Source organism: Ctenopharyngodon idella, chromosome 20 (genome assembly GCF_019924925.1).
Source record: "Ctenopharyngodon idella isolate HZGC_01 chromosome 20, HZGC01, whole genome shotgun sequence".
Classification (NCBI taxonomy): domain Eukaryota; kingdom Metazoa; phylum Chordata; class Actinopteri; order Cypriniformes; family Xenocyprididae; genus Ctenopharyngodon; species Ctenopharyngodon idella.
The window spans coordinates 30,118,833-30,135,386 of NC_067239.1; the positions used below are offsets into that span (position 1 = coordinate 30,118,833).

The 16,554-nt window shown below is 39.1% G+C and overlaps 1 protein-coding gene across 4 annotated transcripts in view; it reads right to left on the minus strand.

Moving 5' to 3' along the window:
• col12a1b (collagen, type XII, alpha 1b) overlaps window positions 1–16,554 on the minus strand; it is a 73,194-nt gene that overhangs the window by 49,981 nt on the left and 6,659 nt on the right. For 3 of the 4 annotated variants that reach the window (XM_051875144.1, XM_051875146.1, XM_051875145.1), the window contains exons 6-21: window positions 16,145–16,408; window positions 15,872–16,036; window positions 15,556–15,729; window positions 15,162–15,452; window positions 14,473–15,075; window positions 13,669–13,947; window positions 13,193–13,471; window positions 12,060–12,332; window positions 7,441–7,710; window positions 5,832–6,098; window positions 4,737–4,929; window positions 4,502–4,629; window positions 1,765–1,914; window positions 1,483–1,602; window positions 417–581; window positions 41–187 (exon numbers count right to left, since the gene is read on the minus strand). In XM_051875144.1, the coding sequence (XP_051731104.1) occupies window positions 41–187; window positions 417–581; window positions 1,483–1,602; window positions 1,765–1,914; window positions 4,502–4,629; window positions 4,737–4,929; window positions 5,832–6,098; window positions 7,441–7,710; window positions 12,060–12,332; window positions 13,193–13,471; window positions 13,669–13,947; window positions 14,473–15,075; window positions 15,162–15,452; window positions 15,556–15,729; window positions 15,872–16,036; window positions 16,145–16,408 (3,768 nt within the window). The remainder of the gene's footprint in view (window positions 1–40; window positions 188–416; window positions 582–1,482; window positions 1,603–1,764; window positions 1,915–4,501; window positions 4,630–4,736; window positions 4,930–5,831; window positions 6,099–7,440; window positions 7,711–12,059; window positions 12,333–13,192; window positions 13,472–13,668; window positions 13,948–14,472; window positions 15,076–15,161; window positions 15,453–15,555; window positions 15,730–15,871; window positions 16,037–16,144; window positions 16,409–16,554) is intronic. The other variant, XM_051875147.1, reaches the window with a different exon arrangement.

The following is a 16,554-nucleotide window of genomic DNA, read 5'->3' on the forward strand; positions in this document are numbered from 1 at the left end:
TTTCAGTCAAAACATACACTAGTCAATTCCGTGACTGTACCTGGGCCTTTAACACTATTACAGAGGTTGACAGTGAGGTCGTCCACAATGTCCAACAGGAAGGAGAAGTCATTGACATTGTACATGTGAATTTCATCAGGGTCGGAGGCAATGGCCCGCAGCTCATTTTCATCTGCATTCTTCACACCTAGGAGCCAAGAGGAGATTGATTATTATTGAATCATTATTAAAAGATCTCAATTACTTTAGCTGGGTCATAGAGACGTAGATCAAGCTGTAGTCTTGCCAAATAAAAAGTTGTGAGATGTTTGGACACAGGAGAGCTCTGGGTTGAATATCTCTTACTGGCATGCAAACTATTTATTCAATTGTGACTGAATAGGCAGTACATCAACAATGTCAAGAAGAGAACTTACCGACGGCATAGAGCTCAATGCCAGAGTCACGCAGTTTCTGAGAATTCACTATAATCTCGTCCTGAGATTTGCCATCAGTAACAAGGACACCAATCTTGCGAGAATCGGGTCTCATACCCACATTTGGTTTGAAGTTGTTCTGGAGGATGTAGTTCAAGGCCATACCTTTGGAAACACATTAAGTTACAAGTTGGTTTCGTATGTTGGCATCAACAGTCACTATATTTTACTAGTTCTATTGCATTTCTCTATGAGAAATGTCTGTTGTGGATTTATGCATTTCTTATATGTCTATATTCTATGTTGCAAAACACTTCTGAAACTGATTTAAAGGTGAAGTGTGTCATTTTGGCATTAAAATATTTCTATCCCAGTTTAACTATAAGCAAGCCATTTGTAGGTGTACACAGTCAGTAACATTGTTTGTTTGCACATTTCGAAATGTCAACATTCTGCCTCAGCCAAGCAAAAATGTATTTGAAAATCGGACAAAAAAGGCAAAGGTACAAGACTGTGCACTCAACAGCTGGGAGCTTCAATTCCATGAAGCATAGTGAATGACATATTTAAATTAAAAATGACAGACAAATACAAAATTTTGGATTTAAAGATGTTGATGTGCATACAGAAGGAACATATTTTACATTTATTGCAAACTATGCATATGTAACCCTCCTGTTCGAACCGTCCGCTCTAAGCGGGACTCAAACCCGGGTCCATCGGCATGGGAGTCGGGTGCTCTAACTAGGAGGCTAAAGACCGCAGTCTCTAGCGTCAGTAGGTCTGTCTTTAAATGTTTATTATAAGTTATCTTTGAAAATTAATTCCCCTATTGAGAAAATTAATGGGATTTTTACTTGCTGAAATGGGAAGCAGACTTTGCCATCAGTAACAAGGACACCAATCTTGCGAGAATCGAGTCTCATACCCACATTTGCAATTGCCACTAGAGGTGCATAAATGACACACAACACCTTTAAATGTTGTTTTTAGGAATTTAGATGAACAAATAAGAGTTCATCTTCAAGACTGTAAATGACAAAGCACGTATGTAATGGCTCAGTACCCGTCATTGTATTTCCGCCTTTGTAGGGTAAGTTGGCCACAGCCTCCAGCAGTGAATCACGGGTGGCATGGGCATTCAAATGCCACTCAGTTTTGGGATCCCCGCTGTACTGAGCCAAACCTGTGAGAGAAGCACTATGAGCATTATGAATGCAAGTGTAAAGGTTCCTGTTAATAACTCAATAAGAAGCCCAGCATAAAGCCCACATCTGGAGTCCAGATGCATGAATATACCTTCAACATATCTAAAAACATGAAGTAAACAGAGGCAGGGGAGACTTGCCGATTTGAACCCTGTCAGGGCCGATGTCAAAGACGCCCACCATGCGACCAATAAAAGCCCGGATGGTTTTGAAGTTCAAACGGCCAATACTCCAGGATCCATCAACCAGCAGGACGATATCAGCCTTGGCTGTGGTTTTACACTGAGCATCTGTGAGTAAAACACACCAGAGTCATACAGCAAGAAACGCCAAGAGGAGCTTAGATGTGATTGAATAATCGCCGATGGCAGACAGAGTTCAACAGGAGAGTGATGAGAAATGGGGAAGAGACGTGTGTACACATGCTCACAGCAAATAAAAGGGCACATTTACATCGCAATAACTTCAAAACATCACACTTTTAGATAAGACTTTTATTTCTCTGTAATTTCTTGGAGCTACAGACTCTTTCCATTCAATTTCTACTTTTCTCCTTTGAATCTTCAGTCTTGCGTTGTATCCAAATCCCCTTTTGGCTATCGGCCCTGGAGGCCATTTTCCTGGAATTGTCATTGCTTCTGTTCTACAGAGAAAAGAAGTAGCCCTTTGTGATGCATGAAATACGAGCTTCATCTCTTTTGCGCATTCCACCTCTGTAGAACGTGTAGAGATCCAGATATCTATTAAGGGTGAGAAGAGCCTCAAAACTGAGGCTAGAGCACTGGTGATCTCACTGGACACCATCACACATGGTCTGCAAGTGAAAAATATCTTGTGAAATTGATTTATATACACACACATGCTCATAAAATAAAGATATATAAAAATCAGTGAGGTGGAACCGGTTTCTTGCTGGAAAATCAAAATAGCTGGTTTTACATGGTTTCTAGATGGTCCAGGATCGTCACTGGCAATCATTAGATGGTCTATATTGTACTTGGAGTTTTAACCTGTAAACCACCTGGTTAGAGCAGGCAGTCCTAGGTTTATTACCGGATACTACTAGAACTAAAAGTATAGCTATATTAACAAAAGAATAAAATAAAATAAAAAACAGTGGCTAAAAAATAACTGATATAAAATGTAATAAAAATGTAATAAGTGAGCAAAACTAAACTACATAAAATATATTGAAATGAAAAGTAAATTTAAATATATAATTAAAAACTGACTAAAAATGTTAAAAAAAACAGCATGACCACCATAAGCTGGTATGATCTGTATACCACTGTTAGTTTAGTCTGACATAACGCTGACAGACAGCGATGAAGAGCAAAGAAACAACACTTTCCTAAACGTGTTCTATTCTGTGGCTTTCTCTCTCTCCTCAACGAAATAGTGCCTAACTGAAAACAGAGCATTTTTTCCATGAACTCATGTCACAGTGCTAAAAAATGGGAGACAGGCGCACATACGTACAAATCCTCGTACACGTCACAGAGGGCTGGCTTCATGCTGTAATTTGTTTTGCCAAATAAGATGAAAAGTACTGATTATAACATGTTGTTTGTGATGAAGGCTGATTATGTGAAAGGATGAAATTATTCCGTGAATTTTATGAAATCAGTAGCCTAAAACAAAGACTAAACAGATATTAGGCTATTATAACACCACCCAATATTCTGTACGACCTAGATGAGGTCGGCTGAAAAGGAAAGTGATTTCAGAAACATTTTGAAATTTTACATTTTGATGAAATATTCTAAAGATTTTTGCAATGTTTACATTTCTGATTAATCATGTAATAATGTAACAGGTAAAAAAAAACATAAAAAGGGTTAATTTTGATTATACGTCAACTTTTAGAACCTGGAGTCATCCTACTTGACCAGACCACTGGTTTGGGCTAGTTTGCAGTGATACATGTGGAAAACTGTGCCCTCATGTGACCTTCACTGTGGTCGTTTCACAACTAAACTCCAGCAGCAAACTCCCATCATCCTCTCTGCATCTGCTGCTTAACTTCTCACTGCTGCACAACTTAACCTCTGGAAAGTCTTTCACGTTATGACTACACTCAAGTCTTTAAACTGCCTGCCAATAGCTGCCAGAATCAAACTCAAGACTGTTGCTGGCGAAGTGTGCTGCCAAAGGCTTTGAGCCCACAACTTTAAACCATACGCTTGATCTCGCCATGCAAACAGTGTCCATTTGTACACTTTTGTTCATCAGAACAAGCCCATTCATTCCTTTTAAATCTAACATTGAAAGACACTTCTTAAAGTTTCACCTTCTCTAGAAGTTACATGTTAACATTTGGTGGCATGTCATCATAGTTTTTATTTTTTTACCCACTTTTGTATCATTCTGTTAAGAATTATTTACCAATAATTTGTACATTAGAAAGGGAAGGTGAATTGTGAGATACAGTATTCTTATAATATGAAAATAATAATATGAATACATTTATAATAATAATATTATAATATTCCATTATTTATTTTATTATTATTTATTTTATTATTCATATTTTTCATTATTACGTATTGGTTTTATATTATTATTAATATAATATTTTATTAATATATTATTAGCATTATTTTATTATTCTTAATATTACTAAGTTATATTTTTAATTGTTACATATTTGCATTTTATATTTATCATCTTTATATTATTTAGAATATCTGTACTGTACTAATAAATCTAGAGTCATTGCTCTAATGGCTCGTCTTGATTCATATGATGCTGTATTGCAATCATTCTTTCAGGGGTTCTTTGTAGTTCTTGATGCCTCACTTTAGCACTTCAACAGAAAGTGCATGCTAAGAACGTACAATAATCATGACGTCTTAGAATGATGTGCTGAGATTATACCGGATAAGTCAATAGGTGTTTCATTGCTAGGTGCATCAGAAAGAGTGGTCTTCTCCTCCCCGGCCAGCGGCATACTTTCACCTCCATCAAACATGCCAAAAACAGCCACAGAGTATTTAGTTCCAGCTCTGTGAAAGGAGAACAAAACTGAAACCATTTGTGCCATCTTAAAACAAGAAGTATGTTTAGCATCATTACGTAGAGAAAAGCATCTAAAGTTGATGCTAAACATTACCTGAGTTCCTCTAGAACAACTGTGTTGTCGTATGGTCCAACAAGAAGTTCTCCTAGATCAATATCATTTCCGCTGGGATGGAAGGTGACTTTGTACCCTCGTACATTACCGGGAGCATGGTCCCAGGACACACGGAAACTGGTTTTGGTGGGTTCAGAGGTCTGTAGGTTTCTTGGGGCTTTAAATGGTGACACTGCAGGATGAAGAGAAGGTGGTTGATATCAGCAGATGCTAACACAATCCAGCTACAAAATACTGCAAAAACACTATGGGCATAATTTTCTTTGCAAACATTCTGCCTGTATTTCATACAGACAAATTATATGCAACTACATTTTTTTCTAAGTAAATAGTATGTGACTTGAATAGTGTTGTTGTTTTTTTTTAACACATTGCTATGCAGTTGCTAGGGTGATTGCTTACTTGACAAAGCTAAAAGTCTGAATGTTGTGATATTCTGGTCTCTTGATATGGTCCCTCTTTCAATGTAAGTCTTTGTGGGGTTTTTTTGTCTTCTTTATCATTCATGAGGTGAAAATCTTGTTTGATCACAATGTAGAACAATTTGAAGAATTATTAATGATGCAAAAATTATATGGAATGAGTTATGCGTGAAGATTAACACCAATAAGTTTAGGGCTTTGTTCCAATCCATAACCCTACACTGCAAGAAAAAAAGTTCTTCCTCAGTGTTTTTGCCTTGTTTTCTAGTACAAATATGTAAACATTCTTAAATCAACATACATTTACATGAGAAGCAAAATGATATAAAGTCTTGTTTTATAAAAAAACATCTCTCAAATTGAAGTGAACTTTTACTCAAAACAAGAAAAAAAAAATCTACCAATGGGGTCAGAAAAAAAGGTCTTGTTTTCCCTGACCCCATTGGCAGACATTTTTTGTTGTTTTAAACTTAAGCTTCAGTCATTTTGCTTCTCAAGTAAATGTATCTTGATTTAAGAATCTTTAGATACTTGTACTGGAAAACTGTACTGTACTGAGGAAGAACATCATTTTTTCCAGTATAAGTGGTGGTGTGTGCCTCTGTCTGTACAGATCTGTGACTCATGGGCTTTGAATTATTGGCCAACGTACGTGTGGTTCCTACTCCTTGCCTTGCTTTTCCTTCTCCTCGTTTGTAAATGGGATGCACGGTGATGAGGTAGGTGGTCAGGGGCTGCAGTTTTCTCAGCATAGTGGTGGTGACGTTGGCTGGGATCTTCATTGTCATCTCTTTACCGCCGGCCTGAGGGACATACGTGAGCCTGTAGCTGACCACAGGGCCTGGAGCAGCATTCCATGTCACACGCATGGTTCGTTCAGTTTCATCAAACACCACTAAAGCCTTGCCAGATGCAGATGCTACAAAACAGACAAGAACATTTGACTGAAATTCTACTAGACTTTCCTCAATGACCTGAATAAATCAAAAATTGACATATGAAATGAAAACAGACAAGGAGAGATGGTTAGAGGTGAACGTGAAACCACAAGTGAGGCAGAAGGAAGCAAAAGTTTTCCAATATTTTTTCAATCCCCACACTGGTGTTAAGTTTCCACGAGTTTGTACGATTTGAGTTGGGTAGAGAAAACGCATCCACGCTTAAGCCAGCATCCCGGTCGACATACGGCTCGTATTATGAGCTGCTCTGCACACATGCAACCCTTTAAATCTGCTCTTTCCCGCAGTGGCGATGTTCACTGCACCCGTGCTGCGATCAGCTCAGTTTTTCCACCCGGGGGCAAGTGACTACTGCACAGAAATTCAAAACTCACTGTACTCGCCAAGATTTGGTGCCAAACGCAAAACCACAACTTGAAGAAGTCACGCTAACTTTCAATAATTTTTCGACTAGCTAAGATTCAAAGGTTTCTTTCCTTTTCCATTCCATTCCTTCGATCAAACTAAGTACCACAGACTGCAGTAAAAGGCTGTCGATTGATGCACTTTAAATAGCAGAGCCCGAGGCACAGGCGTGCATGTCCTGTCAGGTCAGGTATTGCCTTAAGAACCATCTTTCTTTCCTAGAAGATGTTTCCTAGATTTAAAGATAACCACAACCCTATTCTAACCAAGCCAAACCTAACTTCCAGCTTCCTTCAATGAGTCAGTCATCCCAAATTGTTTAACTGGGTTCAATTAACATCTTCCAAAAACAGTTTTACAGCAATTTGCAAACCTTTTTAAGTAACTATGATACCATTAACAACCTTGAGACAAAGGGGACAATTTATAATTAGAGCTATTATTATTATTATTATTATTATTAACTCTACTTATACAAAAAGACAGAAATACATTAAATAAGCAAAAAAAAAAAAAAAAATTGAGAATAATAATAATAATTTTATTTTACACTACAAGTTACAATACTAATATATCATAAATTCTTCACTTTCAAATAATAAACAACAGAAAACTGCTGGTAAACATTTAAGTTTGTGTTTCATCAACAACAACTCATAAATGTTTTCTTGTTACAAATCTGGTAAAATGCTAAAAACTTGATGCTTGTCGAGCCTCACACTGAAACATGCAGCGCATTCAGCTAAAGTGCAGCATTTTGCAATAATAATCATTTTTATGATTTAATTAATAATGAATAGCTTTCACCAACCCACACACTCCTGCAGTTTCCTCCCAAAACCCTGATTTAGAGAATATGGGATTACTACAATAATTAAAATAACAATTAAAACGTACCATCAGTGGTCTCTTCTCCTACAAGTGGTTCTCCTTCCCCGCTGCCATACGACGCGAACACAGACACCTGGTAGCGTGTTTCAGGGGTGAGGTTCTCCAACAGTGTGCTGGTCACATCCCCAGGCACCAGCTTCTCCCCAGACTCCTCAGAGTACAGAGACCTCCAGCGAACACGATATTGCCTCACCCTTCCTGGAGCGGGCGTCCACGACGCCATGAAGCTGGTGTCGGTCACATCACTGGTTATCAAGTCTCTCGGTGAGCCCAATTCTGCAGGCAAAACAAAAAACTGACTTTAATATACAAAAATTCTGAGAAATGTTAGAAAGTGGGTGCTGTGGTGTAGTGGATAAAGCTCACGACCAAAGTGGAAGTTTGCTGGTTTGAGCAATGCAAGAAATGGTGGATTGTCACTGTAATAATTGTACAGTTGCTTTGGATAGAATGACTACTTGCTCACAGAAAAAAGATTTATATTAAGCAAGAACAAGATTTCATTCCAAGCTGTATTTTAGCAGAATCACCCTGGGCCATAATCTGTGATATATTTCCAGAAGCAGACGGGCCATTTCTCATGATGTCTCTGGTGTCACTGGTGCAGGTGTGTCATGACTGCAATGAGCACTAATTCATTCAGATGAAACTAAACTTAACAGCTAGTAATAAAGTCTAAAGTCAACACACACTCACACAGACACTCACACACACCTTGCAAAACCAACCACAAAAAGCATTTTGTCATCGTAGCTAAACTTCATGGAAACTACACTTAGGACAGTCTCTTCTAAGTGACCTCCTTCAAATATTTTACATCACATGTAATGAAATTCTTTTACTTAAATGATTGAATGACTGTCTCAGGAAGACTGATGTACCATCAGATATACAGTATGATCTCCAGGCATTCTCAGCGACGTAAAGATGGACTGAAGATAAAGCTTGTTTCAGAATAAAGGACTGTTGAATATTTTAAATCTCTTTTTATGCACTGTTATTTTGGTATCATTGAAATAGTATTTCCTACTTTTTTTTATTTTAAAGTTTTAGTAATGTTGTTGTGTTTTGAAATTTGTATTAATTATTGTTTGTTTTATTATTATTTTAGTTTTAGTTATAATATATACATATACATATATCTGATATATATATATATATATATATATACTGTGTGTGTGTGTGTATATATATATATATATATATTTCAGTTAACATTTATTTTATTTAAAGTAACACTTTTATTGTTTTTTGTTTTGGAGCAACACATGAAAAATATACACTGTTTTAAATCACTGCAAGATACTTAGAGACTATGGAGAAGAAGCAGACATGTGAACACTTGCCAACTTATTTTTTTCCAAAACAAGGCAAATCCCCACAAAACCACCATAAAGTGCTCTCCTCAGATGTCTGATACCTTCTTAAATCCCTAGTCATTCTTCATCCCTCTATCCTTGTATTTTCACCCCCTCCTGTTCTGTCTCATCCTTGCCTGACACGATTATAAGTCTCCACAATTTTCACAAATTGGAAACAGTGCATCTTGTTGAACAATGTGACTTCTAACATATTTCCTCAACATGTGACTTTCATATGAGTTTCTCTGCAGCCCAACAGCAGGATTTTATTGGACTCTGCCTTTAAAAGAGCCTTGAAATTCAAATGATCTTTTATATCCATTTAAAGATGCAATTCCATTCAAAAAGCCAATCCAGCATCCCATGCTTCTCCAAAATCCAAAGCTGAGACAGGCCATACACATGCAGTAAATTTTCTGCAGTGTTTTTGAAGTTTAACCTCGTGTCAATCACCGGGAAAGCGCAGGTGCTGAAAGAGCTTTCGGTTGTCCCCTTCATCTGTGCTTTACGTACATCTCCGGGTTCATGGGCCGGACAGCAAGACCAGCTTGAACGCATTACACGCTTCTAACAGATGGCAAACAGGAAGAACAATTCTCCTCTGAGGATACCCATGTGCTGCAGTACAAAGGCACCTTTTGGCCTGCTGATTAAGTCTTTATTTTAAATTAATATCCATGTGTAACAGTATAATATCCTACTATGTAATCAGTCTCACTTCAATTGGCCAGGTGCTACTCTAATGAGAATATAATACAAATAAATCCTTTTGGAAATGATCGAAAGTGCAAGGCAGGTAATGCGTTCCACATGCGTGAACTTTTGCATTTGATAACTTGTGTCTCTTGATTCTCCTTTGTATATATGCATATGGGAACTTTTTTGTTTAATTTTTCAATCTTCTGTGAGATGATGAAACAAAACAGCTGATTTTAGTTTCACGGTTTTCACCAGAAACGTCACAGACTGACACTTTCAGAACAACGGATTTAACAGATCCAAAACCATCACTTTGTGCACAGCTTCAATTATTATGAAGAAAAAAAATCGTTTTAAACATTTACGTTGCGATAATTGAAATGTCACACTGTGGAACTACAATGGGTTACAAATCCCTTTACATGCCGACTTTAAAATATAACAATTCTTTAGTTCAGTGTAGCTCAAAAACTACAACAAAAATAACATCATTTAAGTAAGAAATAAGCGAACTATTATAGCGTCATGTAGCATTTCCCTTTTTTTACAGAAAGTCTCAAGGTCTTCTCAGTGATTTGCTGAAAATTATATTTTTTGTGGTAATTGAACCTGTTGAAGACAAGTCAATGATTAGCTAAGACAGTGTGAATTGCCTCAAAATGTACGTAGCATCTGGAATTGTATATCTTCTCTACTCTACAAATGGACACGCTAGGTCATTAACTGGACCAGAGCCTACGGTCAATACACACCTGCATCAGACTGGGGACAGAACGGAAATCTTTCATGCTCTTCCTTAATGCATATCCTTTTGAGGTCGCAAACGAAGGAACAGAGATGTCTGGGTGACTGCTCTGCTCCTTTGTTCCAAAGAGGGACGGAGCTGCATAGTTCCTGCATTATGTAATTTTCTGCAATTGAGAACTTCATCTAGCCCAGCTCCCGCTGACCAAGTCTCAATGGATGGATGGAGGAACTGAAATCACCATCTCACAATGTTCAATGTCAGTCCACAATCAAGCCATAATGCTACGCTCCTCACAGATCAGATTTTGAGAACAGGGACTTCTGCATGCTAGACAAAGCAATCCATGGTCCACATCTCATGATTTAACCCTGAATTAACCCCATACCACACTGCACCATGATGCACCAGGCCAAATCTCTGGCCTACCAAATGCAAACCCTCAATACACACCCTCAATCTCACTTTAAGAAACATTCACCAAAAAAGTCTGACATCATTTACTTCTTGTTCTTCCAAACCCATATATCTTGTGTAACCACTTGTGTAAAATATTCCATGTCTTCAGAAGCTCATCTTTTTCAGTCACAAGACTTTTTTATTTATGACCTTCAGCTGAGCAAAGTAATGGCGGTATATGACACAATTTTTGATCATTTTATTTGATCTATACCAGGTCCACATGACTGAAACAGATGAAGCTTATAGCATATATAATATAGCTTTAGAATAATATAAAGCATGAGTCATTTGAAACTTTAATCATCTTTTGGTCACAATATGTTTCCAGTGCATGGAAAAAAATACTCTTGACATCAGTACTTCTTTTATGCTCCATGATGACAGAATTTTAATTTTTGGGTGGTTTTCTATCACTCAAAGCTTATTCTTTCTGGGCTCTAATCTTTGGCCTTCAAATCTAACACTGCAGGTTCAGTGACATAAGATTACCGGAATTCTGTGATTTAAGATCTTGGGCAAGCTTTGCTTCTGGTAATTTCATTAGAGGATACTGTAGCTTAAGATTTGGTCTTCTGAAACCCCAGAAGACCTGTGAGCTGTTTATCTGGGCTGAAGGAAAGAAAGAACATTATAATCGCTTGACTCTGTTCAACCTATTTGTTTATCCTTTCTGACAGGAGCTGAGGATGTTAAAAATGCCCCTAGTCCTTCCAAGGCTGTACTTTCTCAACTGATAAAAAAATAAATAAAAATTACCTTAAATTTTGTGCTGCAATCCCCTCACAGGGAGTTCAATGGGGGCCTTTTGCATTTACACAAAACAGTACAATTTCACATTTAAGTGGGGTTTTTTTTTTTCTTGGGGAGAAATGGGATATATCCTTTGGTACTCAGAAGCCTTAGTGCTAATTCCTTTATCCAAAAAAGCACGCAGGAGCAACCTACAGTAGGATTAAAGTAATAGTAGCTGATAATTTGCTGGTTTGATCCCACCAAATCATTTACAAATGATTGACAATGAAATTAACTACTTTTACTTTGCTTTTTTATATTATTTTTGGACCTCAGTAGTCCCAGTTTTCTGTAATATATTTTCTTATGTGTTTCAGTAAAGAAAGAAAAAAAAATATACAGGTTTTTAATGATATATTTAATTTTTTTTGGTGAACTATACCTTTAAAGATCCTGGCTCTCTCCTTTTGTTGGGATTGAACCAGCAACCTTCCAGTTACCAGCCCTGAGCTTTAACCACTACATCACACCACCCCCAACATGGGTTTAAGGCAATGTGTCCTTAAGATAATGTTGCACAGATTCTGTATGTCATAGATGAATGTCATCTAAGTGCATGCCCATACCTTCCAGTGTGGTTCCAGTTCCCTGGAGTGGCTCTTCTAATCCTGAGGAGTAGCGTGCCCTCACAGCAAGCTGGTACTCTGTGCCCGGCTGGAGATTCTTCAGCGTGGTCGCTGTGGCGTCCCCCCTAACAGTCACTTCCTTCATCTCACCACCTTCTGTGGGCTGGTAGAACACGCGGTACTGAATGACTCTTCCTGGTGCCGCGGCCCAGGACAGCTGCATGGATGACACCGTCTCTTGAAAAACACGCAGGTCTCTCGGCAAGCCACGTTCTATCAGATGTAAGAAGAGAAAGCAGTTAGAAACATAGTAGTGTTTTCAATCGTTTTATCATCCACCAGGTGAAAGAAATCACTCGGTAACAGCACACCTCTGCCCAACAAGTTTTGAGGAATCACCTCTTTAGCAAGCAGCAAAAAAACTAATCTGTTGAATGGAACAACGCAGAGATTAAAATATAGTTTAACACAGGAGTTGAAAGTCATGACCTGGGATTTGTCCTCCGCAGATAATAACTGTGGACAGACTGCAGCTGCATCGCTGTAGGCAGCCATTAAGACGCAGCTGGCTCATGCTTGGACACTAAATACTCTCAGCCTTGATAAAGAACCCAGAGGTTTTGCCTAACCAAACAGAAATTTTTCGCCAACTGAACGAAAGAAATTCTGGGAAATGTCTCATAGAGTTTTTGTCAAAATCAACTTTGATTTTCCATTCACTTAAGGTGTTTGGCTGCTCAAGCAATCTCTGTAAAACTTTACACCAGTTTTCTGAAATACCAGAGATTCACACCCTCAAGCGATTTGTTCTATAAATGTATAATTGTGTCTATAAATGCTTGGGAAACAACCAATGAAAATGCTAGAATGAGTGGGCACACGTCTTAAATTAAAGCACAGTTGATTTTGACTAATAATCAATGAACAACTTTCAATGACCCGATGAATGTAAAAACTTTCTGGTGTAGGTCATATACATACAGAAAAAATGTCTAAATTGGCAATTTCTCACTTAATATTCCAGCAAAAATAATTCTGACTCATAATCCATATGGTATCATGCCTTCAAAAGATCAATCTCATTGGCTGAACATAGTAATTAGGAGGGGAAGTCTTTAAATTGTTCCAATCACCTTCTTTGGTTGTTCCATCAATCTGCATCTGAGGTCCAACACCTGATGGGTATTCGGCTGCCACAGAGACACGGTATTTCGTAGCTGATTGAAGTGGCTGCAGAACTATGGTGGTCTCAGGGCCAACTGTTGCAGTTTCTTTTAACGTTATATCCCCTCGAGGTGGACCATAGTATGTGAGTTTATACCGCACTACTGGACCAGGAGCCTCCCCCCATGAGACACGGAAACTATTTGTGGTCTCCTCGGACACCCTCAGGTTGTTCACGGATCCTTGTTCTGCATAAATTGGAACATATACAGTAGGTCACAAAAAGGGTCACTGTTGCGATTCTTAAAGGAACACTTTACCCTAAAATCCATCAGGTACAATGGCCAAGATATTCTTTAAAAAACCTTTGTGTTGCACGAAAGAACAACAATCCTTTAAAAGTTCCAAAAGAAATGTCAATAGTATTTAGCTAACAGTCACTAACCTTCTAGTGTGGTCTCAAAGTCTGATAGAGGAAAGCTTTCTCCCTTCTCGTATTGGGCGTAAACCTTGACCTCATACTTTGTGACTGGAGTAAGGTGATGTAAGACAGCCGTAGTGGTGTCTCCCGGCACAGAAACGGAGATGTAGCCCACTTCTGTGTCAGCATCAGGCTTGTATTGCACCAGATAGGACTGCACATCCACGGCATCTGTTACCCAAGAAGCTCGGAAACTCCTGGAGGTCACCTCTGAGAAGGTCAGAGACCTGGGTGCAATCAGACCTAGAAGGGAGAGCAGAATTGAAGTATAAGATACTTCTTTCTTTGGTTTCCCAATAGAATTTTGTTCACATCCCAGTTTAATGTTTAACAGAAAAATTACAGGCTCAGGCAGTGTTTGTTACCTAATAGATTTTAAGTTGGTCTGTTTCCGACACCCAGCTATTGTATGACTTTAGAAGACTTGAAATACAGCACACAATTACTATTCGTTTGGTGCTTGTTTGTTTGTTTATTCTTGGAGCTTGACAGCTTCTGTTTATTATTTTTATTGTTTGAATTGAGCAGCTTGGACATTCTGCTAAATTAGTTCTTTTGTGATCCACAAAAAAAAGAAAGAAAGACAGAAACAACATAAGTGTGAGTAAATGATGACAGAATTTTCATTTTGTAGTCAACTAACCCTTTAAACTCTTGTACAAATTGGTACAAAACCAGAGTTTTGAGAAACATATGGTTCTATGAACGTCCAGACCCATAGCCCAACCAATTTAACAGCAGTTAGTGGTAAAATCGAACGATACTCACTTCTCTTCTTGATGTTCAGAAGCTCTTGCTCAATTCTCAGACAGATGGACTGGGTTAGCTCGTCAGAAATCCTCTGGAAAGCATCAAAGTCCTCTACGGTGTACACGTGGGTCTCCACTGGAGGATTAGCAATCGCCTCCAGCTCCGAGCGGACAGCATCTTTCACGCCCACTGCGAAAATCTCTACATCCGAGTTCCTAAGCTTAGCTGCCGGGTCTTTGAAAGCATCCGAGGACTTCCCATCGGTGATCAGAATCGTAACACGAGGTACATTTGCACGAGCGCCTCTGGTTGGAACAAAAATCCTCTCTCTCACATACGTCATAGCTTTGCCGGTGTTCGTGGAGCCACCACGGTAGGGGAACGTTCTCACGGCTTTGACCACTGCGCTCAGATCGTGGTGGGTGTTCAGGTAGAATTCAGTGTGTGGGTCTCTGCTGTACTGGACCAAGCTGATTTGAACTTTCTCCGCACCAATGTCAAAGGTGTTGACCAGAACTTCCAAGAAAGCTCGAACTTTAGCGAAGTTCGCAAGACCGATACTGTAGGAACCGTCGACCAGGAGAACAACGTCGGCTTGTACATCCACACCAAGAGAACATTCTAGAAGTAAACAGAGCTTGCGGGTCAAACAACTATTTAATCAATGGATTACAGTGGATATTTAAAGAGTGTGGACCTTTCCTCACCTAAGGATAATTTTAAAGGCTGGGTTTTCTCCATTGCCATAACTGCCTCGCTAGGCGTCAGACCTTTGAGTGCAAACAGGCTGATTTCGTACTCAGTATCAGGGGACAAGTCTCTCACATTCACAGAGGTCTGAGTCGGCCCAACGTACAGCTCCTGACGTTTGCTGCCAGCCAACATGGGAACCATCTGCACCTTGTATCCAGTCACTTCCCCTATAGATGCATCCCACGTCACCCGCATTGACTTGGATGCAACCTCTGTGACTTGCAAGTTTGACGCTGGTTCAACGACTGCAAATAAACAAAAAGAAGAAAAATGGGGTCATGTTTAATGCTTGGGGTTGTGTTTAATAAACCTGCTAAAGCAGATTTACAATTGTTATTGTTTGTTTACCTTCCTCGCCGCTAGCCAGCGAGCTGAGCTGGTCATCCACACTGTTGCACACCTGCGTGATGAGTGATTTCTCCACAGCTTTGATCATGTCGAAGTTTGGCACCGTGTACACGTGTGTTCTGTAGGGCGTTGAAGACATTTGTTTCAACTCTTCCTCATCTGCTTCTTTGATCCCTGAATAAAAATAATAAATAATAGCATTATTTTACAAAATTCCATTCAAGGATTTCTTCTGTGCGGATAGATTTCTTGAAAGCTGTCCAGTTCTGTGCAAATGAAGAAGAAATCCAGACAGCAGTGATGAATGACCACATACCCAAAGTGAAGATTTCAACTCCAGCATTCTTCAACCTCTTGGCGTAACCTTCAACAGGGTCCTGAGATTTCCCATCCGTGATAACTACGGCTACTCTGGGGAATCCCTTACGAGCACCGGCGGTCTCTGTGAACATGTTTTTCAGCAGGTAGTCCAGGGCTTCGCCTGCACAAAAACAATCACTGAGACTTAAAATTCACATTGTAGCTTTGTTGTTCAGCAGTAATATTATCTGTAGGATTCAGTATGAATACACAAGTTCAAATTTGGTACCTGTCATGGTGTTCCCGCCCTTGTATGGCAGATTGTTAATGGCTCTGAGCAGCTCGGCCCGTTTGAAGTACTGGTTAAGGTTAAACTCAGTTCTGGTGTCTGTGCTGTACTGAACCACGCCCACTCTAGTCTTGTCCTCTCCAAGGTCAAACGCGCCTGCCATGGCTGCTATGAAGCTGCGGATGAATTTAAAATTTTCCCGCCCGACACTCCAAGAACCGTCCACCAGGAAGACAAGATCAGCAATGGCACTTACTGAGCATTCTGGGAAAAAGAGTGAGAGGTCAATGAGTCAGAAGCTAACAAACTCTGCCCTAGACATGTTTGACTTTAGAAAAGGGGATGAATTTTTCAAAAGGATGCAAAGCTTCTAAAATATAAACCATTCAAGAGTTTGGGCAGACACATTT